The sequence below is a fragment of the Myxocyprinus asiaticus genome, chromosome 12 (assembly GCF_019703515.2).
Source record: "Myxocyprinus asiaticus isolate MX2 ecotype Aquarium Trade chromosome 12, UBuf_Myxa_2, whole genome shotgun sequence".
NCBI classification, from domain to species: Eukaryota; Metazoa; Chordata; class Actinopteri; order Cypriniformes; family Catostomidae; genus Myxocyprinus; species Myxocyprinus asiaticus.
This window is the reverse complement of record NC_059355.1, coordinates 759,942-784,061: the sequence shown is the minus strand read 5'-3', so window position 1 is coordinate 784,061 and position 24,120 is coordinate 759,942. Positions and strand designations below refer to the sequence as shown.

The window sequence follows — 24,120 nt, the reverse complement described above, 5'->3', positions numbered from 1 at the left end:
TTTTTACTGCAAAAACTTAAATCAATTACTGTGCTCACAAATTCCCCATTAACAAATAGACATAAAAACTATTATCTCCCATTTTCCCCATCTTTAAGCTAAAGTAAATAATTTGAGCTGTTAAAACCAATTTACACAGTGCATTTAATTTTAATGCATTATATATAAAAACATTCTGTTCTGCGTGAACAGTGACTTCTGACCATATCAAAGAAAACCAAAAAACAGGCAGAACGTGCAAATAACATGACAGTAATGTAGAGAGAGAATAGGAGGGAGTGGAGGACTGAGGGAGAGATGGAGGACAGCAAGAGAGGACAAACCAGAGAACGAATAGGAACGATGACGTTCAGGCTGGAAGGACATGCTCTCTGAAATGCCCCGAATGCGAGCGTTGTATTCTGGGTTGAGGAATGATGTAGTGGGTGGAAGATAATAAGGAAGAGAAGGAGAGATAAGGTGCAGGTGGGGAAGCAATGGTGTGAGGGGTGGTCCACATAGCAGAACATGGATAGACAAAGGGAAAAAATGAGAAAGGGAGAAAGAAATAGTAAATATGATTGCCTAATTTGTGGTTTTATTTTGAAAATGTTCATTTAAGCACAAGTTCATTATGCTTTATTAAAAATCATACTAATTACTAAAATATATTTAAGCAGTTAGCAAATTTCACTCTGTGAGTAAATAATCAAGCAAACAAAGTGATATTGTGGCCTGCTATAGTACTATGAAGCACGGGAGACACGACAGCCTCCTCTGCAGACGTTAGCTTCAGAAAGCCTGTCCCAGCAATGCCATTGATTTCCACATGTTGATGCTCCTATCTATTTCCTTGTAAGATCAAATTGTCACATATAGTAGATAACAAATGGAAGCTGAAGCATAACACAGTAAAGTCTATTCTGGCTACAAGAAATGCATCTATTTACTTCTGCACAGAGGACAGTGATCACAACCATGTAAACACACTGGTCTGCCTAGAATACTCTACATCTACATGAATCCTCATGAGATGATGATAACACCTCTGTATTTTCTTTCATTTTTCTTTAGTGTGTAGATCAACTTTATTTTTCAATATTAGAACATACCGTCACTGCAGTGGCATGTGGTGGACTTTTAAAATGAGGAGGCAGAGTGCCATCTCAGGGTTGTTGTTTTTTGTTTTAGTTTTTTTTATAAATTATTATTATTTATTCATTTTAGTCCAATGTAAATGTATGTTTTGGTTCCATTTGCCATTTACATAGCTTTCAGATTAAACCCATACAAATCTGAAATATGATATTTCACAACATATGATATGAAAAATAGGCAAATACATAAACATATATGCAACAGCATACAGTATATTCCAAAATACTAAAACGTTTTCATATATGTAACATATTTTCCTAAATCATAGTATATTCTGATCTAATTTGAATAGGCTACTTTGCCTACATGCCCAAATATATGAACTATAGTTCATATGACTATTGTAATTCTTTATATTTGGGAATATAAAATACTTCACTATCACGTTTACAGTTAGTGCAAAATGCAGCGGCTAGACTCCTGACTGGTACCAGGAAGTACACAAGTATCTCTCCAGTTTTAGCCTCTTTGCATTGGCTTCCAGTCAAATACAGAGTTCAATCCAAGGTACTTTTAATGGTTTTTAAGGGTTTACATGGACTTGCACCAGACCTCTTACATCAACATCAAACCGCTAGACCTTTAAGATCTTCACAGAGCCTGCTTTTAATTGTCCCTAATTCCCATTTGAAAACCAAAGGGTATCGTGCCATCTCTGTTGCAGCTCCTTGCCTTTGGAATAGTCTGCCAATTCATATTAGATCATGTGATAGCACTGAGTCTTTTAAGTCTCAGTTGAAGACTCATCTTTACTCTATTGCTTGTAACTGTTATATTGTGCATGTTTTAAATTGTGACTGTATTTTAAATTGTTGTAGAGCCGAGGAGGGCGGGGACCGGGCGTGCGTCATTCCAGCCCGGCCCCGCCCTCCTCGGCTCTACAATTGTGTTAGTGTAAAGCACTTTGGTCAACATGTGTTGTTTTTAAATGTGCTATACAAATAAATGTGATTGATTGATTGATTGATCATTTCCATATATCAGATTTCTGTATAGGAAGACATATGAAATACCTTTTATCTTACACTGTTAATTAGCATACAAAACTAATTATATTAAAAAATATATTTTTGTATATTCATATTTATTAAATCAAGTCAAATCAAAGACTCATCAAATTTATGCATTGTATAATAATAATTATTATTTTTACATTGCTTCTTAGGCCTTCAGTAATACAGCAACAAGAATGATTCATCTACATTTTATCTGTTCACCTAATATTGTTTTTTTATAGTCACCTTATTTTTGGATCATTAGTCATCTACTCCTTGGTAAACACCACAGGTTTCATGATGGCATGGATCTGTATCTTTTAAAAAGAATACTCAATAAAAAGCGGCTCACTGACACACAATTACATGTTTTCAAGTCAATTTTAAGTTCTGTGTCGGATAGTTGTTTAATGTGCAAATTGTTTCTCCACTTACATCAGTTCCTCCCATTCATAGTGATCTGCAGAAACAGGCTGCGAGGACTAGAGCATGAGAGGCACGGATTATTGCATTGATTGATTGATTGATTGACAGCATATTGAACGAATCAGTGCTAATAGGAGGCATTGTACAGTCGATAATTTTTTTTCAACCAAATTTTTGAGGAGGCACTCCTTTGTCTCCTCTGAAGAAATGCCACTGCTTCACTGTTTATCCATGGAGTGATGCTTGGTTGTCGGCAGGGGCTAAATTTGGATTTTTGTGCAGGGGAAACCCTAACACAAATGCTTTTATGACAGCTCTATGGCTTCAATAGATTTTTCAGGCCTTTAGTGTTTTGTCCTTCATTGTCTAATAAGATTCAATTTTAAATCACACTATCACTGTATGTTAAAATATTACAGTTAGTAAAACAACCAGTCCTTATTCTGTGTAAAATAATATGAAGAAGACTAAACTAAACAGTGTGCTCATAATGTAATAAACGAGTGCAAAGGCTGGACAGTTTCACATCCTGATGATTCATCTGCATCTAAAAGTTGTCAGCTACCAACTTTGATAATGAATTACAAATGCAAGGCAGTTTTAGTTATTTTCACTAAAATACAAAGGGAAAACAAATAAATTATTTAAACTTCAGTTGATTTAAAGATTATTATCATCTTGTGTATCCATCAAAAGTTTTGTTTGCAGACCTGAGTGTGTCCTTTTCCCTCACCTGCAACACGGTGGGCTACAAGTCCCTCTAGTTTTAGAGTCTCCTCCTCAGATTTTGTCTCAGGCTCTTTAGCAGGGGTAACAGTGGGGAATGGGGATGGCGATGCACTGCAGCTTCTTTGGGGGCTTGAATATGGGTATGTGCCCTGAAGGTCTGGAGGGTAAGGCACCTCACCACTTAATGGGGATACATGCTGGGGTTTGATTGGAGATGGGACGGGTAAAGTTGGGGATGGTGTTGTAACTAAAGCTTTACAGACGCTGTATGGATCTTGCTGATAGATTGTTGAGTAAGCATGAGGGGACTGGAACCCCCTCTGATGGAGCTCGGATGGTGGGGCCATGGTATAAGCAGGTGATGATTTTTGTGAGGACTGGCCAAAAATGACAGAGGAAGAGAGAGGTGGGCCCCCAGTGAAGCTACGGATGGCCAGGTCAGCCTGGTAGGAAGGTCTATCGAGTGTCTGAGCAAAGGCTGGTTGAAAGACTGTGCTGTTCTCCCCTGGGGGTGCATACTGAGACTTGGTAACTCGTGTATTTGAAGGCTCCAATTCAAGCATGAGCTTGTTGAGGACCTCTATAGACTGTTCTACATCCTGCCGTGGTGCCCCCCCACTAGCTGGGAACCGTGGCAGGCCACCATTTGAGCCAAAGAAGGGGTCATCCACCAGATCATATTGATGCCAGGTACTGAGTCCTCGCTGCACTGCCTCTCGGCTGCTTGTGCTACGTTCAGGAGCTTGTGGTGAGAAATGAGGTCCTCCATCCAGCATTGGGGCACCATACCACTGTGAGTGACACATTTCTCCGTTCTGTCCAGTGTAGTCTATCAGACACTCATATGATGATCCTTGCACCTGGTGCACAGGCATCTCCTTTTTAGATGCTGCTGGCCTTCGCTCCAGGAAAGCCCTCCACTGTCCGTCTACTTCCACTACAGTGGACTCCTGTTGTCCAGAATGTCAGTTTCACGCTCAGCACCTGCTTGTCTGTTCACGTGGACCTGGACAGGCACAAGATGCTGCACACCCACCCCTGGGCTTGTGCTGGCAGCAGGAAGGAAAGTTTGACTAGGGTAGAGTGGAGGTCGTTTTTAACCACTGAGCTGCTGTACGTTGCTCGTGAGGACTAATAGCAGTCTCAAGGTGCTTGGGTCACAAGCCTTGAGGATGTCAATGACTGTCTCAACAGAAGCAGTGGAGTTACCAGGGTCACTGCTGACAGATAGGCTGTGGTCAAAAGCTGGTAGTAGATGTGGAAGAGTGTGTTGAACTACAGAAGGAGCCCAGTCAGTCGAAGAAGCACCATTAGCAGACACAACACCTCCAAAAGAGTCTTTCTTGCAAACCCAGACGTAAAAGCTGCCGTCTAGTGGACCTTGAGTGTGAGCAACATCTGGAATAGAGTTTATAAATATTATATAAATATCATCAGCAAAGTTTTCTGCATTCTGCACAAGAAACACTATATTCTTTGTCATTTATCAGGGAATATTTTCATGGAGAAAAGAAATCATAGGGTATTGTAACAACATTATAATGACGAGACGAGAAAGAAAATACCTCCTTTCAGATCAAACTTCACTTGCTGCACAAACTGCCATAGACGTCTACAAAAGATTGCAGTTCTTAAAACAAAACTACTTGCAGTACTGCCACCCTTAACAGAACACACAGGAGAGTGTCACCGTGGACCCCCTCAGCCTACAGCCGGTGAGTCCTGTGAATCTAACCTTCCTCAACAGGCTTTACTGAGCTTAGAAAAACCAGCAGAACAGGTGGCAAAAGTGACTGATGAAAGTGAGAGCAAAAACCAATGGCATAAACAGGGAGCTAGACACAAATGTGTTCGACATATCAGACAGTCAAGCATCGCATATTGCAGCACTGGCATCTTCCACTCCAGATATGACTCGACAACCAATACTGCTATTCTTCCACCCACAATACGTCTTGAAAATAGATCTGAACCATTAATGAATGTGGAGAAAGAAACCCCAAACATGATCAGGCATAGATCACATCAGCCAGCAGCTAACATTGTAACTGGCAGGTGCTCAAGATCGAGCAGGCAGCGGTATTCGGCTGAGACCATTGCCGAGCCCAGCACTCTGATAGTGTGGGACTCCATTATCAGAAACATTGGTTGAAGGGCCACTACCTCTTGCTGCCTTCCTCGTGCAACGGTTTCTGAGGTAAATAAGGAACTTCTGAACATTCTGATGAACCATAAGACTGTGAATCGGGTTATTATACATGTGGGGGAAAATGATATTCGGAAAGAGCAGTCAGAACTCCTTAAGAGGGATTTCAATGAACTCTTTGAAACACTTGGGAGATTGAAAGTTCAGTTGTTCATCAATGGACCGCTCCCAGCCCAAGGAACAAATATGTTTTCTCAGTTGCTAAGTTTAAACACATGACTGCACAAAACCTGCAACATGAGAGGACTGAACTACATTGATAATGTCAATCTTTTCTGGAGTCATAGAGAACTGTTTAAATCAGCTGGCCTCCACCAAAACAAACTTGGTGCAAAAGTTCTAAAGGACAATATCTACTTCTCCCTCCCTCCTTCATCCATCTTCAATGTGATAAATCCACTCTACCTGGATGGCACACAAACACCACCGCGGTGTCAGGATGATCACAGGATCACACTTCAGCACCTGGATGGACATTTGATCAACAAATCCCACAATAACACAGCACAGCCACAACATTCACTGCACATGGACACAATCCAGGCTGAGCACCACCTACAGAGAATACTACAGTCAGATTGTGACGTTTTAGAACTGCTCCAAGATACAGGACCCAAGGACGATTTCCTGGAAAAAAGCCAAGGGAGCCAAGATAACATACTTCAGCTTCCAGAAACACCAGAGCCACAGCCTCTCTCACCACACACTTTCTCCCTCTCGTCAACATCGCCACTGATGAGCTTCTCTGAGAAAATGTAGGAACTAGTGTATGCTGGAAGAAAGCTCTCCAACTCCATTGCTGCAAGCCCCCAGATACCAACCAAAAAATGGTGGGCCTCTCTACCGCCAAAGCCAGCAGGCCTAGCTCAGCCTTCCCCTCCCTCTGAGAGAGCCACTGCTACAATGCCAGAGCACGCATCATCCTTCTTCTGCTCTTGGTGAACAACAAACAACTGATAACAGCTCTCAGTGATATGTGTCGGGTCCCCGCTACAGTAGCAGGAACACTCACAAATGTTTACAGAGCAAGTGGGAACCCGCTGTGCCAGTAGCTTTTTCTATATCTGCTATGTTAAGTGATAGGAAGACTAAGGCCTTCTCAAGACGTATGGCAAACCTATCTAATCTGTTGCCTATTAGACATCAATCCGACATTGCTGTGGGGCAAAAAACAGACACTGTCAAGTTAGCACTTTTAAACATCTGCTCACTAAAGAACAAGTTGTTTTTAGTCAATGACCTCATCACCTCAAACAACCTGGACTTTATATTTCTAAATGAAACTTGGTTAGATAACAGCTGCAGTGCAACAGTCCTCAATGAATCAGCCCCTCCAAACTTTACTTTTATGAGTGTCTGTAGAGCTGTTAGGAGAGGTGGAGGATTAGCTGCGATATTTAAAGATGTCTTTCAATGCAAGGAAGTGTCACTTGGTGATTACTTGACCTTTGAATATCTAAGTATTGTACTAAAAGGTGCCCCACACATTCTATTTATAATTATTTCTAGGCCTCCAAATTTCTCTCCTGGCTTTGTTGATGATTTTACAGAACTGTTATCAACAACTTCCTTTGAATTTGACTGTTTTGTTATTGCTGGGGATTTCAACATTCATATAGATAATCATGAACACAACACTGCCAAAGAACTCATAACAGTTTTAAACACTTTTGATCCGACTCAGCATGTAGATGGACCCACACACAATCGCAGACACACTCTTGATCTGCTCATTAGTAAGGGTCTGAACATTTTATCCACTCTCATTAAGGACGTAGAGCTATCTGACCATTTCTGTTTTCTTTGAAATATTGATTTCTCCTGCCACTGAAGTTAGATCTGTCTCTGTCAAAAAGAGGTGCATAAATGAGAATACTAGTGCACAATTTATCAAGGCTATATCTTTGACACCGAGTATATCTGCAGACTGTGTTGATGTTCTCCTCGATAACTTTGACTCAAAAGTGATGGCATTGCTCCTGTAAAGGTCAGGACGATTACTGGCAGGCATAAAACACCTTGGAGAAACACAACAGCAGTGCAAAATCTGAAAAGAAAATGCAGGAAAGCAGAACAAATGTGACAGATAAGACAGCCTTCATGCTTTCAATTTGGAACTAGGCACAGCTAGGAAGACCTTCTTCTCAAACATTATAAACAGCAACATAAACAACACTTGCACTCTTTTTGCTACTGTAAAGAGACTTACAAACCCCCAACACAGGTTCAACACATGTTGCACTGAGGTCAGACAGCACCCAGCACAAAAACTTCAGAAATTAGTCACTATGTCTGATTTTGAGGCAATTGATGGCAAAACCCTGGAAGAAATAATACAGCATCTTAAAAGTCAACCTAATGTCTTGATACACTCCCCACATCATTTTTCAAAAACGTGTTTAACTGTCTGGAAAAAGATCTGCTAGAAATAGCAAATGTGTCACTCCTTTCAGGCACATTTCCGAAGTCCCTGAAAATTGCAGTTATCAAGCCCTTTCTTAAAAAGAGAAATCTAGATAACTCGATATTGAACAACTACAGACCAATTTAAAATCTTCCTTTCAAAGACAAAATCATTGAAAAGGTTGTTTTCAATCAGCTGAACAAATTCTTAATCTCAAATGGCTACTTGGACAATTTCCTGTCTGGTTTCTGACCGCATCATAGCACAGAGACGGTACTCATAAAGATACTTAATGATATTTGGCTAAACACTGATTCAGGCAAAATAACAGTGCTGGTATTATTAGATTTCAGTGCTGCTTTTGACACTGTTGACCACAACATTCTCCTAGACAGATTGAAAAACTGGGTAGGGCTCCCTGGGACGGTCCTCAGCTGGTTCAGGTCTTATCTAGAAGGGAGTGGTTACTATGTGAACATAGGCAACCATGAATCTGAGTGGATATTCATGACGTGTGGAGTCCCTCAAGGCTCAATTCTTGCACTGCTCCTGTTCAACCTGTATATGCTCTCACTAGGCCAACTTATGAAAAAGAACCAAATTGCATACCATAACTATGCAGACGACACCTAGATCTATCTAGCCCTATCGCCAAATTATTACAGCCCCATAGAATATCTGTGCCAGTGCATTGATTAAATTAACAGTTGGATGTGCCGAAACTTCCGTCAGTTAAACAACGACAAGACAGAGGTCAATGTATTTGGCAACAAAGGCGAAATTCCCAAGGTGAACACATACACATAAAAGCAATAACTAAATCAGCCTACTACCATCTCAGAAATATAGCCATTATTAGATGTTTTTATCCACTCAAGACTTAGAGAAACTTCTTCATGCATTCATCACCAGTAGGGTGGACTACTGCAATGGTCTTCTCACCGGCCTTCCCAAAAAGATCATTAGACACCTGCAGCTCATTCAGAATGCTGCTGCCAGGATTCTCACCCGAACCAATAAATCAGAGCATATTATTCCAGTCCTCAGGTCTTTACACTGGCTTCCAGTTACATTTAGAATTGATTTTAGAGTACTATTACTCGTTTATAAATTGCTCAAGAGCCTAGGACCTAAATATATTTTAGATATGCTTGTTGAATATAAACCTAACAGACCTCTCAGATCATTAGGATCAAGTCAGTTAGACATTCAGAGGGTTCACTCAAAACAATGTGAGACAGCATTTACCTATTATGCCACCCGCAGCTGGAACCAGCTTCCAGAAGAGGTCAGATGTGCTCCAACAGTAGCCACATTCAAATCCAGACTGAAAACACATCTGTTTAACTGTGCATTTATTCACTGAACACTGTGCTGCACTTACTGATTGCACTGCATCATTTTATTTCTGTATTCTTTTTCATTTTAATTAATTTTATTAGTTTTTATTCTCATTTCTTACATTTACATTTATTCATTTGGCAGACGCTTTTATCCAAAGCGACTTACAGAAGAGGAACACATAAGCGAATCATCTTAAGGAGACAGTGGTATGAAAAGTGCCATATTACAAAGTTTACTAGCATCAGAATAGCATTCAAAACAGATTAAAATACAACAAGGAATTTTTTTTTTTTTTTTTTTAGTGACTGGTTAAGTAGTGTTTTTAGCCATTTGTGGTATGATGAAGATGGAGATTTGATTGAAAATTGCCCTTTCGAGTGTTTCTGGGGTGAGAGAGACTGGTCTGTAGTGTTCAGTTTTTGTGGAGTTAAGTGTGGGTTTCTTCAGCAGCAGGGTTACTCAAGCCTGCTTAAATGTAGTGGGAAAAGTGCCTGTAAGTAGAGATGTGTTAACTGTGTGAGTGAGTGCAGGTAAAATGGACGGAGAGATGGCCTGGAGAAAGTGAAAATTTCTTGTTCTTAATTGATTTTAAAATTAAATTGATCTTTTCCTTTATAATTTATATGTAAAGCACTTTGAATTGCCATTGTGTGTGAAATGAGCTAAATAAACTTGCCTTGCCTTGTATTGAGATATGTAGTGTTGATGGACAATGGGCCTTGTTCCACTAAGCTGATTTAGGTTGCTAGCCATATAAGTTTTAGTTGAGTTTGCGGAAACACTGGATTTCTGGAACCATAATGGTGGGTTGTTTTTTTTTACCGGTAGTGTTCAACACCATAGGTAAAACCGTTCAACACCATTATGCTTTGTGCCCCGGAGCAGGTTGTTTTGAGTAACAAATCGCTAACATACTGAACCAGTTAGGTGTGTGCAAAGTGACATCTGTGATGTAAAAATAATGATGTCACTTCCCTGCATCTCGTAAAACGCACTTTACAGAAAGTAGCTTAGAAATCCACAAAAAGAATTTTTTATGATAATTATTTATTTAGGAGTCTAAATATAGATTTTCAGCAGATTGAATCTTGTGTTTTATTTAAATATACTTTAATTGTTTTCCCCGATCATTTACCTTTACCACTCTAAATTTGGCTGGGTTAAAAATAACCTAATTGGCAACCCAGCTCTGGGTAAATATTGGACAGAACACATGGTACATGGCAAGCAGCAAGCTTTGCTTGTGATCTTGGTGGTGCACAGCACAAGTGCAGAGATGCCCGCAACTGCTGCAGCTTAACAGTAAAACGCATCTCTGAATTACTGTAAATATTGTAATATGTGTTGCATGTAAGTGATGGGTAGCTAGCAAACAAACAATAAAATGTTTTTTTTTCTCTCTCCATAAAATCGTTTAACTACAAATATAATTCATCCTCGAACATGATTGGTGGGCAGAAATGATTTCTGAAAAAAAAAATATTTTATTTCCATGGCCTGTTTTCCCATATTATACACTATATTGCCAAAAGTATTCGCTCATCTGCCTTTAGACACATATGAACTTAAGTGACATCCCATTCTTAATCCATAGGGTTTAATATGACGTCGGCCCACCCTTTGCAGCTATAACAGCTTCAACTCTTCTGGGAAGGCTTTCCACAAGGTTTAGGAGTGTGTTTATGGGAATTTTTGACCATTCTTCCAGAAGCGCATTTGTGAGGTCAGACACTGATGTTGGACGAGAACGCCTGGCTCGCAGTCTTCGCTCTAATTCATCCCAAAGGTGCTCTATCAGGTTGAGGTCAGGACTCTGTGCAGGCCAGTCAAGTTCTTCCACACCAAACTCGCTCATCCATGTCTTTATGGACCTTGCTTTGTGCACTGGTGCGCAGTCATGTTGGAACAGGAAGGGGCCATCCTCAAACTGTTCCCACAAAGTTGGGAGCTGGAATTGTCCAAAATCTCTTGGTATGTTGAAGCATTCAGAGTTCCTTTCACTGGAACTAAGGGGCCAAGCCCAGCTCCTGAAAAACAACCCCACACCATAATCCCCCCTCCACCAAACTTCACAGTTGGCACAATGCAGTCAGACAAGTACCGTTCTCCTGGCAACCGCCAAACCCAGACTCGTCCATCAGATTGCCAGATGGAGAAGCGTGATTTGTCACTCCAGAGAATGCGTCTCCACTGCTCTAGAGTCCAGTGGCGGCGTGCTTTACACCACTGCATCCGACGCTTTGCATTGCAATTGGTGATGTATGGCTTGGATGCAGCTGCTTGGCCATGGAAACCCATTCCATGAAGCTCTCTACGCACTGTTCTTGAGCTAATCTGAAGGCCACATGAACTTTGGAGGTCTGTAGCGATTGAAAGTTGGCGACCTCTGCGCACTATGCGCCTCAGCATCCGCTGACCCCGCTCTGTCATTTTACGTGGCCTACCACTTTGTGGCTGAGTTGCTGTCATTCCCAATCGCTTCCACTTTGTTATAATACCACTGACAGTTGACTGTGGAATATTTAGTAGCGAGGAAATTTCACGACTGGACTTGTTGCACAGGTGGCATCCTATCACAGTACCACGCTGGAATTCACTGAGCTCCTGAGAGCGGCCCATTCTTTCACAAATGTTTGTAGAAGCAGTCTGCATGCCTAGGTGCTTCATTTTATACACCTGTGGCCATGGAAGTGATTGGAACACCTGAATTCAATTATTTGGATGGGTGAGCAAATACTTTTGGCAATATAGTGTAGTTCTAAACTGAAATGGGTAGATTGCATTGAACTAATTAATGAAAAAGTAAACCTTGCATTAAAAAAAGTTGGGCACCCCTGAAATAGCCAATGTCTATCAGCTTAAATTATTTTTACTTTTATTAGGGCTGTCGATTTAACATTAATTTAGTGTGATTAATTATATAAAAAATAACGTTAAAAAAATTAATCGCAATGTATCATGCCCCCTGACACATACGTAAATTCCATATGGCTTTTCCTACCATACGAGTAATTCAAGCTTGAAGTACATGTACTTTTTTACAAGCCGCATCAATAGGTTTGTGGCGAGGGCCGTGGGGGTGTATGGCCGGCGCTGAGTCAATTAATCAGTAGGAGAGAGAGATAAAGGGGAGCCGAAGATGCCAATTCGGGATAGAGAGAGAGACACACGTGGCCGCTATGTGTGTGTTTATGTTTGTTTAAGTTCATTTCTGTCATTACAGTTTACATTGACTGTTCTGCCGGTTCCAGCCTGTACTGCTGGTGCCCGGGAAGGAGGAAGAATGCACTGTCGTGGAGTTCTCGCTGCTGCCATCCACCAGGGGAGGAGCCGTTCTGTCTGCCAGGGGTCGGAGGACTCGCTGCCGTCTGCCCGGGCAGGAGCGACTGTCATTCACCAGAGGGCGGAGGAGTGGTTGAGGACCAGGCGACGGTGTGTCTGGGGAACGGCGAGCAAGTTTCTCTCTCTGTCTCTCTCTCTCTCTCTCTCTCTCTCTGTGTCTCTCCCACTCGCCCTTTCCCTCCCCCTCCCCTCATCTCTCCCCAGGTTCCCAGGAGGCAGGTTGGATCATCGACTGGCGGAATGGTCAGAAGGGCAGCATCTCCCCTCCAGGGATGGGGGGGAGAAGGCCAGTCCGGATGGGGCACCGGCCTGAATCGGGTGGGGGAGGAGTACGACAAGGAGAAGGGGTGGCCGGGCCATTAGGGTACACGGAGAAATAAAGGGGAGTCAGAGACGCCAGTTCCGGAGAGAGAGACACACACACGACCGCTGTGTGTGTGTGTTTATGTTTGTTTAAGTTCATTTATGTTATTAAAACTTACGTTGACTGCTCAGCCGGTTCCCGCCTCCTCCTTGCCCACCTTTACCTGTCACAAGATTGCAGCGCGCCTCAACAAACTTCACAAGCAGCGCAGCCACAGAATGATAACTGCTCACTAAGGGCATCTACACTAGAGTTTACACTGCGTCAGAGAACGTGCGAATGCATTGATTTCAATGGGAATGGTGCATCGGAAGGACGGAGAGGGAAAACGCAAGGGTTTCCGATGGTGAAGCTCCATCATGTGACCAAAAGTTGAGAACATTTCAACTTTTGCTGCAACGCACTCTGTGTAGGCATCCATTGGTCAATGGGAATCTCGGAGAGGCAGGACTAATTGTGCTGTGAAATCAAAAAAACAAAAAATGGCTGACAAACTCATACATGTGGTGCATTCATTCCCTGTTCTTTATTATATTTTTCTGTCTGGTTAAAAAGATAGTAATTGTGAAGAAAGAGACTGGAGAAGAGTTTCAATGTTTATTGGTACTGGTACATAAAAAAATAAAAAAATATATATTTTAAATCAATTAAAAAGCCATCTCTATCAGTGACTGCCTCTATACTCTGTGGTACACACCTTCCAAACGGACCCATCACAGTTCCATTCTCCGTCTGAGCTTTCCCTAGTGTGCCCTTAGTGCTCTAAGGAGCAAGCACAACAGGTGGGCGAAGCACAACTGAATACAAGAATCTTGAGATGCAATTTAAAAATTTTCCACTACTTTTAACTTGACAGTGTCCTAAAAATGCAGCGCTTATGACACTGAATACCAGTGAGACGCTCCAAATGCGTCTGTCTGATGCATGCACATGTACATAGAAGGACATTTAAAAATAGCGCAGACGGAACGCAAGAATGCAAATTGTGAGAACTGGACGCATTGATGAACTCAATGCAAAAAAGAATGCCATCGACTGAAGGCTTGTTCAATGATGAGAATAAAACAAACAATATATTGAGTTCTTAAGCCACTTTCTGTATTGTCTAATCAATGCTCTATTCATCTGCCATGATAATACAGTTTTATTTCAAACTGAATTTCAATCCACATGATATATTTATTATAGTACCTGCATATTATATTTATAAATATTTGAATTATTATGCATTATTTAAGTGAATTATCTGTATTTGGAGGCCTTTCTCACCAGATAATGATGTATGCGATTAATTGTGATTAATTAATCGGCATGGCATGTCATTAATTAGATAAAAAATATAATCAAATGACAGCCCTAATTTTTATAGTATACATATGTGGTTTGGGTGTGTAATAAATCACAAAAACTCCAATAAACAAGCAGAGAACAAACAAACAAATCCAAGACATGAGGCAGAGGTATAAACAGAGTCCAGGCGGAAAAGTTCAAAAACACAGTAGCAGTCCAAAACAACCAAACAAATCCCAGATGTATAGTAGAAGGCATAACAGTGAACAAACAGGCAAAAGTCAAAAACTGTAGACAAGAGATAAGTAGAACGCTAAAATTGTAGACTACAGACTGGCATGACTCCGCAACGATGTAATGACTCTAATGCTGCGTCCGAATATCTATACTTCCCTACTATGTAGAATGCCAAAAACAGTATGCCAATTGAGTAGTATGTCTGAATCCTCAGTATTCATAAAACATTAAGCGAGAAATACCCGGATGAAGTACTATTTCCGGCGAGAATCTGAAGTGCTGATTGACTGAATACTTTGCTATCCAATAATATTTCGGTAGCTGAGATACATCACATTCAAAATGCTGGATTTACAACAACAACAACAACAACAACACAATTGTATTGTGGATTTAAAAGAACGGCAGTGAACTGTAACTCGGATGGTTTTTTTCAACTGTAAGTGATAGCATACCAAAAAAAGTTGTTCCTTATGCTTAAATGGTGCTTGTATAACAAAACAAAGTAGATTACTTTCACTGTTGTGTTATTATCATAATTTCGGGTCATGTGTCAGTACTCACGTCCCTGGATGAAGTGTGTCTGGAATCTATTCTACTTGCATGCATGCCTAAAGAACGTCCTGTTTTACTGGCAGAGAAGTGTGTCCTTCATCAAATACACTACATACTCTGACAGTATGCAATTTCAGACACATGGGCTGAGTTCAGAATGGCACACTACCCATACTACTCTTAGCGCTTCTGCCATATTTGTCTATGGCAGAAATAGTAAGCGTAGTATGGTAGTATGCCATTCCGAACTCGGCCATGGTAAAGCTTTATTTAAATGGCAGGAACAGGTAATTTAATTACACAATTGATCATCAAAATAATTGTCAGACTACTCTATTACAAAAATAAATGATAGTGGTGGCCATATTATAGGAATGATTAAAGAGGACAGTCTTCACAGTATCACAGAGCAATAAGAACTTATGTCACTGTTAATCAAATTGCCCAAAGTGCAAAGACATTAAGAGGGAGTGAAAAAAGAACAAAATGGTAGATGACACAGTTCATCTACATCAGTTCTAAACAACAATTGCTCTTGTATCATAATGATTAGGGTCCATTTCATTGACTTTTGATGGTGGAAATGTAATGGGTTCTAAGGGGCTGATAGTTTTGCACAAATGTTGCAGGACAAACCTTTTCATATGGAGGGTATAAATTCCCCCAAATATCCCCCACAGCGAGTTATTTTCATGTGTATGTGTCACCGGTCCTGCTCGACCTGCTCCGAGCGGGATTCGAACCGGCGTCAGCTAGCATGGGAGGCGGACGCACTAACAAGGAGGCTAAAGGCTATAGCCCCTAATGTCAGTCGCTAGTGCACCTCTTGAGGCCAGGGGAGTGAGGTTTACACAGCTAACATGTACCAGCTTGCTCCCATTACATATTAATAATTACATCCCAAAGAACACAAAGAATGCAAAATCCATTAGGATTCACATGGAACTAAATGGACAGCTAACTAGAAGGGTCAGCTAGAGTGTAAACTAGTAGTTTAGTAAATGTTTTGCTTTATTTTCACTTCAAAGCCTCCACTAATTATAAAGGTTCTGTATATTTTATCATTATCATATGAACAAACAATGTTGCGGTATTTTAGTGTACTATATATCAGATATTCTGAATCTTAAATACATTTCAATAATAATATGGGTTAATACTTTTATAATGGTCATATTATCAAGGTCTCTGTGCGCAGCTGGTTCTGAGACCAAAGAAAATACACAAACTAGACATTACATTCTTCATGTCACACTTAGCTACAGAGGTCTCGTAGCTCGGCTCTTTAGAGAGAGGCTGTACACTGTTGGTTCTAGGGTTTTGACTATTATGAAAAGCTCCTTATATAATGGCATTGTACCATCAAGCAGTGATCCAGTCACTTCTTAAGAAGCCAAATTTGGATCCTACCAACCTTAATAATTTCCGGCCCATTTCTAAACTGCCATTTTTATCAAATATTTTCAGCTCTCTTCATTCTAATCTCCAAACATCATTTTAGATCAATTTCAGTCTGGCTTTACAACTCGTCACAGCACAGAGTCTGCACTACTCAAGGTGACGAATGATTTACTGCTCACCTTGGTTTCAGGTAGACCTGCAATTTTAAGCTCGATCTTAGTGCTGCTTTCGATACAGTTGATCATACTATCCTCCGAGACCATCTTAGGTGTGAAGTCGGTATTAATGGCACAGCCTTAAATTGGTTTGCATCAGATAGGACTCCAAGTGATAGGATTGGCAATTCTTCCTCTCCCTCTGCACCTTTCACTTGTGGAGTACCTCAAGGTTCCATATTAAGCCCTATTTTATTGTATTTATATATGCTTCCACTGGGTTCAATTTGTAGGAAATATAACATTTGTTACGCTGATGATACACAGCTGTATGTCCCACTTAGTCCTGATGATTTATATTCTGCCATTGTTTAATGCCATGAGGATATTACATGCTGGACAGCAAGAAACTTTCTTCAGCTAAATGAGAGCAAGACAAGAAATTGTTTTGTTTGGCCTCTCTTGCACTGTCTCTGAAATAACTTGCAATCTAGTGACCCTGTCATTAAATGTTCACTCTTGAAGTTTGGCCCTAGGCTATGGAATAACATCCCTCTGGACATTAGATCCGCTCCTACTCTTAACATGTTTAAATCACATCTGAAGACTTATCTCTGTTCTTTGGCTTTTGAATGAATGCATATTGTGTTGTTATGTATTTCTTATTTTTTTCTCCTTAATTCATTGTTTTATTTGCCCATGTATAGCACTTTGGGATACACTTGTTGTTTTTAAATGTGTTCTATAAATAAATTGACCTTGACCAAACAAATCCAGTAAGTAGCAGGCGAAACTTAAAAACCAAAGTCTAAGATCTAAACTTGGAAAACAAACAAGACAGGAACAAACTAGAGAACCAACAGGAGAACCCAAGGCTGAATTGCTCACAACGGGGACTGGCACGAGACAGGAAGAATAAATAAGTCTGTGCAAACAAGGAATAGGTGCCAATGATAGCAATAATGAGCTGCTATGCCAAACTAGCCCTTGCGGGAAACCCCACAGCCTTTTGTAAAACAAAACAAACAGACACACAAGGGAAACACACCAAAAAAAAAAAAAAAAAGAAAGTGAGGCCTATACCATGAAGCCAGTTTCGGTGACTAGCCAGGTAAGTTTTAGTTTAGTTTGCATCAGTCCTGGGTTTTAGGTACCATAGGTTGCCATAGTAACTTAAACTCCAGGTTTTGTTCTGGGTAACAGATCGCTAACAGATGCTGAACCAATCAGTTGTGATTAAAGTGACACCTCTGATCCCATTGTACAAACGGGCCACTGTTTGTTCCTGGCAGTCAGCAGATGCCCTAACCCCACCCCCACCCAAATCCTAACCACATGGAGCCTGTGAGGCTGAGTACCATATCAGGAACAACATATGTCACTTTTCTCCCATCGTGCATTTCTGATGCAATAAAGTCTCTTCCTTTGTGCCGATCAGCCCGGAATCCTGACACTTAAGGAAGAAATCTGCAAACGTAGATTAGTTTGTGACGTCGCTGCCATTTTCAAAGCAAAAATATGTGACGCTCCTCTGCTGGGACATTAACTGTCACAAATGAGTGATGATACATGTGAAGTGGTTAAGCTAAGGGAGATGTCACCCAGCAACTATAGCTATATTTATGAGATTCCACTACTGCCTAATCAACACTGAGTTGCATATTCTTAGCTACTATTCCTGGTAATTACCATGCCACCTTGGTAAGATAGCATGAATGTAAATGGAAATATTTCAGATATGTAAATGTATCCTTAGTTATAATGTTTGTAATTTTAGTAACTATTGATTGTAATGAATGATTGTTAGTTTGGGTTCAAAGAAGATGTTAAGTTCTAAAACCTGCTTGGCATGAGGCTGGCCAAATTTGACTGAGTCTATCTAGCAACAACCATGGCACTTGGTTTGGGCCCAAAAGAATGATGTCATGTGTAAATAATGCCAGAGTGTTGGGTAAGCGAGAGGAAGAGATACATTCCAAGAAGGAATGATATACACAGATCAGCTGTATGGCACAAGAGCTGTCTCTTTCTTTCAGGTCTGATGACAGCTTGTCTCTGAGCAGAAGCCTGCTGCAAGAGCCATGGCAGTTCAACAAACCACAATGTCTTTATACTGGCCAAATGTAGAAATAGAGTGAGAAAGATAAGGACAAACTAGAAAATAAGAGAAAGACAGAAAGGCTTATCAACAGCAGGGAGAGGTTGAATATGAGAGATAGAAACAGACAAGGCAGACATACAGACTGACTGACAGACTAATAGACAGACAGACGTGGGGGTTAGAGTACTATGCCAATGAAATGAGGGGATGGTAAGCTGATGGGGGGGGGGGGTGTCTAAACCTGCTGTTGCAGCTCAACATGTTGTCACATAGCGATCCATTTTTTTTTGCTTATTGCAAATATGTGTTTATTCTTTTAAAAAGTACCCAAAGTACCAAAACATTTTTTTCCATTCAGAAGGTTTTGGTTTACAACAAATGCATGATAAAGTAAAACTAATATGACGATGAAAGGTAATTTGGTATAAAATGTACAGGAAGAAGTAATGAATATCTTCCAAACATGGATGGGGCAAACACAAACAATATTAATTGTAGGTGTGGGATATGCTCCCCATACAATTGCTAGATCCTTGAACAAAAACTGATAATTCTAGCTGAATACAACTCAACACATCTGTTAAAAATGTAGGCCTATATAATTATATATATATATATATATATATATATATATATATATATATATATATATATATATATATATATATTTCAAGTGCTGGACAATTTGTGGGCATAAACCATTCAATATATATATATATATATATATATATATATATATATATATATATATATATATATATATATATTTGAATGGTTTATGCCCACAAATTGTCCAGCACTTGAAAAGTAAACCAATCAAGAATGAGACTTCTTCAATTCACCTGCACATTTAGGATCTTGCCTTCATCTGAACTCTCTTTGATCAGCTCAGTCATGAAACAAATGTTTTCACTCATATACTGTATAACATGATAGTCCCACCTGTATTTACACACAGACATAGGAGTCTGAAGGACATATAAAAGATCTTATACTGTAATCTCCCTAAAAAATAAAAAATAAATTCCTTTTTGAAGTACATTTTTAAATACACAGTTTAATCCAGAATTGATTTCTATATTGACCAATATTATATTAGATCTTTTTGTTGAAAAATCTGACTATGTGATCTCCCAAAACCCAAAAAGTTTACAGTATAAAGGAATAATACTTGTAGTGTAAATACTTTGTAATTGCAGAACACAAAAATCAGACAAGAATACACTGAGGAGAATACAGTTTGAATGATCTCACCTACCTATAAGCCCAAGGGAAATTCAACTTGTTGGATGACTCCAAATTTCTAAAGCACTGCTCACCAAACTGCTCATCAGATGCCTTGCCAGTCTCAGTGTCTGTTTGAGATTGCTGTTTCAAGTCCATAAATTCAAGACTTCAGTTCAGAGTCTCTCTCATTTGTGAGTCGCTGTGACCAAGAGTCATAGTCACCTCTCTCTGTGCCACACTCTTCCCTCCCAGCCATTCCAAAAATTCTGCAAGGCTGTGTAGCTGCCAAATATGGGAGCATGAGCTGTAAACAAGTCCTGGTGGCTATGCTGCGCCAGAGCACCCCTCTGTCTCTGTCATTCGAACGAATACATACATTGACACACCACACACACACTCCAAGGACATGCCAGATACCCTTAGTATTTGATCTAACATTGATGCACAATAGTCATAGCATGCAAATAGAGTGGTGCAATGGATAGTCCATAAAATAAGACTGTCAGTACAGTGCTAAGAGAGCATAATGCATACATACCGATTTAAATGCTAAATATAATGTAAAAATCATTATACTTATAGAAAATTTACAATGACCAAAATCACAGGGTCACAGGAGCATGTGGTCTGAATGTGGAGGCCAGTAGTTGAGTATAAACACTCAGGGCTCTATTTTTAGACCGCAACATTTTAAATGCAGGGCTATGCGAAACACCATTCACGCAAAGTCAGTGGGCAGGACGTTTTGGAATTTTCATGTGCTAAGTCTAAGCGTGAGTGGGTTGGCGAAATTGTGCGTGCAAAGTGCAAGTGATAGAAATAAAGACAGCCCATTCTCTGCTATGAAGCTGAAATTTTCTTTTAAGCATCATACTATGTAATAATGTTTGTTTATTTTTATAAAAGTTATTATAAATTGATTTCCATGGTTTACAGTGAAGAAACATGTATGTTCTTTAAAAACTATATGCAAAAACAAGTTTTAACTTGGTTTAATATGCCTGTATGATTATGTCATACAAGTAAAATGTTGATGAAGCCACCTCCTCACACCTTTAACACACTTCTACATAAAAACAAAATGTGGCATATAAAAATTAAAACTACCACAAGTCATGTAATATGTCTTTACTGCTAGGCGTTACTGCCTGCCGGCATGTTTCGCCCCATTAATCCCGGAACATCTCCTGGTGGTGGGGTGGCGGTCAGGGACGTCTCCCTGCCACCCCCTGCAGCTGGACACTGGATCCCTTCGATTGCCTTTTGTTGTTGCTTTCCCATAAAGACATTCCTCCTTTCTCGTCAAGACATACCATACAACCAAGGTTCAATACCCCAACCCCATCCCCATGAGCAGACCTACCCAACATCCAAGGCCTCTTCTCTGTTAGAAAAAACACAAGCTATCAATCTCTGCCTACCCGTCCAGTGCCTATCCTTAAACCAATCCTCCAACAGATTAATTAAGAGAGCAACGTAAGAGGTGAGCCGCGAGACTGCATCAGCTGCCCCTCCAATGCCTAGCTTGGCCTGCTTTCGCTCTCCCTCTCAATCCCTCTCCAGAAACCTCTGGATAAGGACCGAGTGGGTCAGCGGAAATAATTCCTCCCCACCCTTTTCCTCTCCTAGATGCTACCTCGCCATATATCACAATTGTTCCCTATTCCTACTTTCTCACTTCTGCACACCCCACTTGTCGTCCTTCTTTCTTAACCATAGCCAGAAGCTCCCTTTTTCTGCTTCTTCTGCCATTTCCTTCAGAGACTTCTTCAACGCTTATCCAAAGATACCAATGCTTTTTGACAGGTGCTGCATTGATGTTCCAATAAACCCTTGACACCCGACCTCCACAGGGTAAGTGGCAGACCTCCATCCATTTTCCCTGCACTCAGCAGCCAGATCAGCACATTTTAGCTTCTTCCTCTCATAGCCTGCCTCCACTCCCTCTTCCCATGGGATAGCAAGTTCAATCATTATGACTTTCCTAGCTGATGCTGATCATAACACTCTGTCCGGCCTCAAGGAGGTCATGGCAATCTCAGAAGACATTTTAGCTGCTGGTCAAGGTCCACCACGATTGACAATCACTTCCATGTGCCAGGATTGACCATTCCTCCCTCCTTGCCTTGTGTGGCACCTCCCTTTTTAACAAACTCAATGTACTTCCTCTGAGGAACATAATGGCCTTTGTTGGCCTTTATTTTACACATCTCAAGGATCTCTGCCAGCTTTCGCAGAACCTGATTATGCCACCAGCTGTACCGTCCTTGTGCCAAGGCGGTCCTGCACCCAGCCAACATGTGCTGCAGATTTGCTCTTGAGGCCTCGCAGAGGGGACAACTCTCCTCTTTACCATACAACAGAGACAAATTTCCAGGGTTTGGAAGAGTGTCATAGGTGAATCTTATTAGAAAACTTGGGCCAGGGGTATCTTCCACAGGTCAGTCCATCCTAAAACTCTATTAGATGCACCTTCCCATACTGTCCAGCACTCTTGCTGCTGGCTGGCTGCTCGAATCATATACCCTTCCTCTTCCATCTTAGTTGCTTCTGTCACTACCATCGCTTTCTTCTGTTTTATAGAGGCTGCTGACCACAGTTTGCGAGCCATCTCCCATCCAAGTCCTGCTCTTCGTGATTGTGTTCTTCCAACAATCTCGTTGCTTCAGTCTTGAATACGCCCTGTTTATAACCTTCTCTGCCTTTCAGGCATGGCCTGTTCGGACCTGGGCTTGACAAGCCCTCACTGACTGGTCTGTTGATTCCCTTAGTTATAAAAACAGCCTGGTATTCTCTTGCTTGTAACCCAGGATGATGGACTTTAATGGCAGTTATAATGCATTTCTTCCAAACAATGCTATATCTGAAAGAAAACGCGGCAAGCCCAGCCACTTCCTGATAGAACTGTTGGCCTTGGTATCCATTCTTGCCACTGTTGCTGCAGTGATCTCACACATCTTTAGCGGCCACATGTGTAAAATTTAAATATCATACCTCATCCGTGCTATATGTGATTAAAATTAAATGTTTATTTTTTGAAGTTTTTGATCAACAACTGTGCTTAAAGAACATTAAGGATATTAAAAGTTTTTTTTTTTTTTTTTTAAATCTAACGAGAAATGGATTGTGTTGTAATCTCACACATTACGAGGTAAGAGTCAAACCAAACTTTTACTTTTGGATCTCGATGCTGAACTTCTTCCCCACTACACAATCACTGGTGAGTGAAATCTGAATATTTACAAACCAGTGGCTAATCACAGACATTTTAAGTCACACAGCATGATATTTGGTTGCATATGCGAGTGATTTCCTCTCATTGTAGTAGAGGGTTGCGCTTTGAGTTAAAGATCAATTCTAAGAGAATCGATAGTGGGATCATTCAAGATCGCGATGCATCGAAAAATCTATATTTTTACCCAGTCCTATTCATAAATACATACTATATATAAAAATATTCTATTGTAAATTTGGAGCATTTACTTCATATAAAATTAGTCAATTTTACATTCGTTAATTTCTGAAAGTTTGATTACACTATGTAACACAATTTTTGTTCCTGGGTAGTAAGTGTTATTTCCTAATTGCTTATGCCTCAAAAGTATAGAAAATGGCTATTATTCCCCACAAACTTTGCTTTTGTGACCAGGACAGTGATATTTTGAAATTTACCTATTTCCAATGAGAAAACGGGTGAATTTGTGTCTTTTTGTTCACATAAAGTCAGAAAAAAACCAACATATGAATCCAAATTAACATGTATTTATAATAAAGTAATACAAAAATGACTACAAAAGATTTAGAAGTGAGTAGTTTTTCAAGATTTACAATTATACTGTAAGTCACTTTCACGAATCAGCCCCCAAATGTAGTCTCCCATCATGTTCTCATTATACTGTCTTTGGTAGCTGCTTTCAAAGTCCAGTATATCCTGATGGAAGCTCTCATCTTGCTCCTCCGAGTACGCTTCCATGTTCTCCTTGAATTTATCAAGATGAGCATCAAGGATATGGACTCTGAGGGACATCCTACAGCCCATTGTGCCATAGTTCTTCACAAGAGTTTCAACCAGCTCCACATAGTTTTCGGCCTTGTGATTGCCCAGGAAGCCCCGAACCACTGCGACAAAGCTGTTCCAAGCCGCTTTCTCCTTACTAGTGAGCTTCTTGGGGAATTCATTGCACTCCAGGATCTTCTTTATCTGTGG

At 40.4% G+C, this 24,120-nt stretch overlaps 1 protein-coding gene across 2 annotated transcripts in view; it reads right to left on the bottom strand.

Moving 5' to 3' along the window:
• The window catches only part of tns1a (tensin 1a), a 42,475-nt gene extending 22,335 nt beyond the window's left edge, over window positions 1-20,140 (bottom strand). Inside the window, exons 1-3 of one of the 2 annotated variants that reach the window (XM_051712572.1) lie at window positions 19,945-20,140; window positions 3,292-4,685; window positions 324-401 (exon numbers count right to left, since the gene is read on the bottom strand). In XM_051712572.1, coding sequence (XP_051568532.1) covers window positions 324-401; window positions 3,292-4,162 — 949 coding nt within the window. In that variant the 5' untranslated portion in view covers window positions 4,163-4,685; window positions 19,945-20,140. The remainder of the gene's footprint in view (window positions 1-323; window positions 402-3,291; window positions 4,686-19,944) is intronic. The other variant, XM_051712573.1, reaches the window with a different exon arrangement.
• Window positions 20,141-24,120: the final 3,980 nt, after the last annotated feature.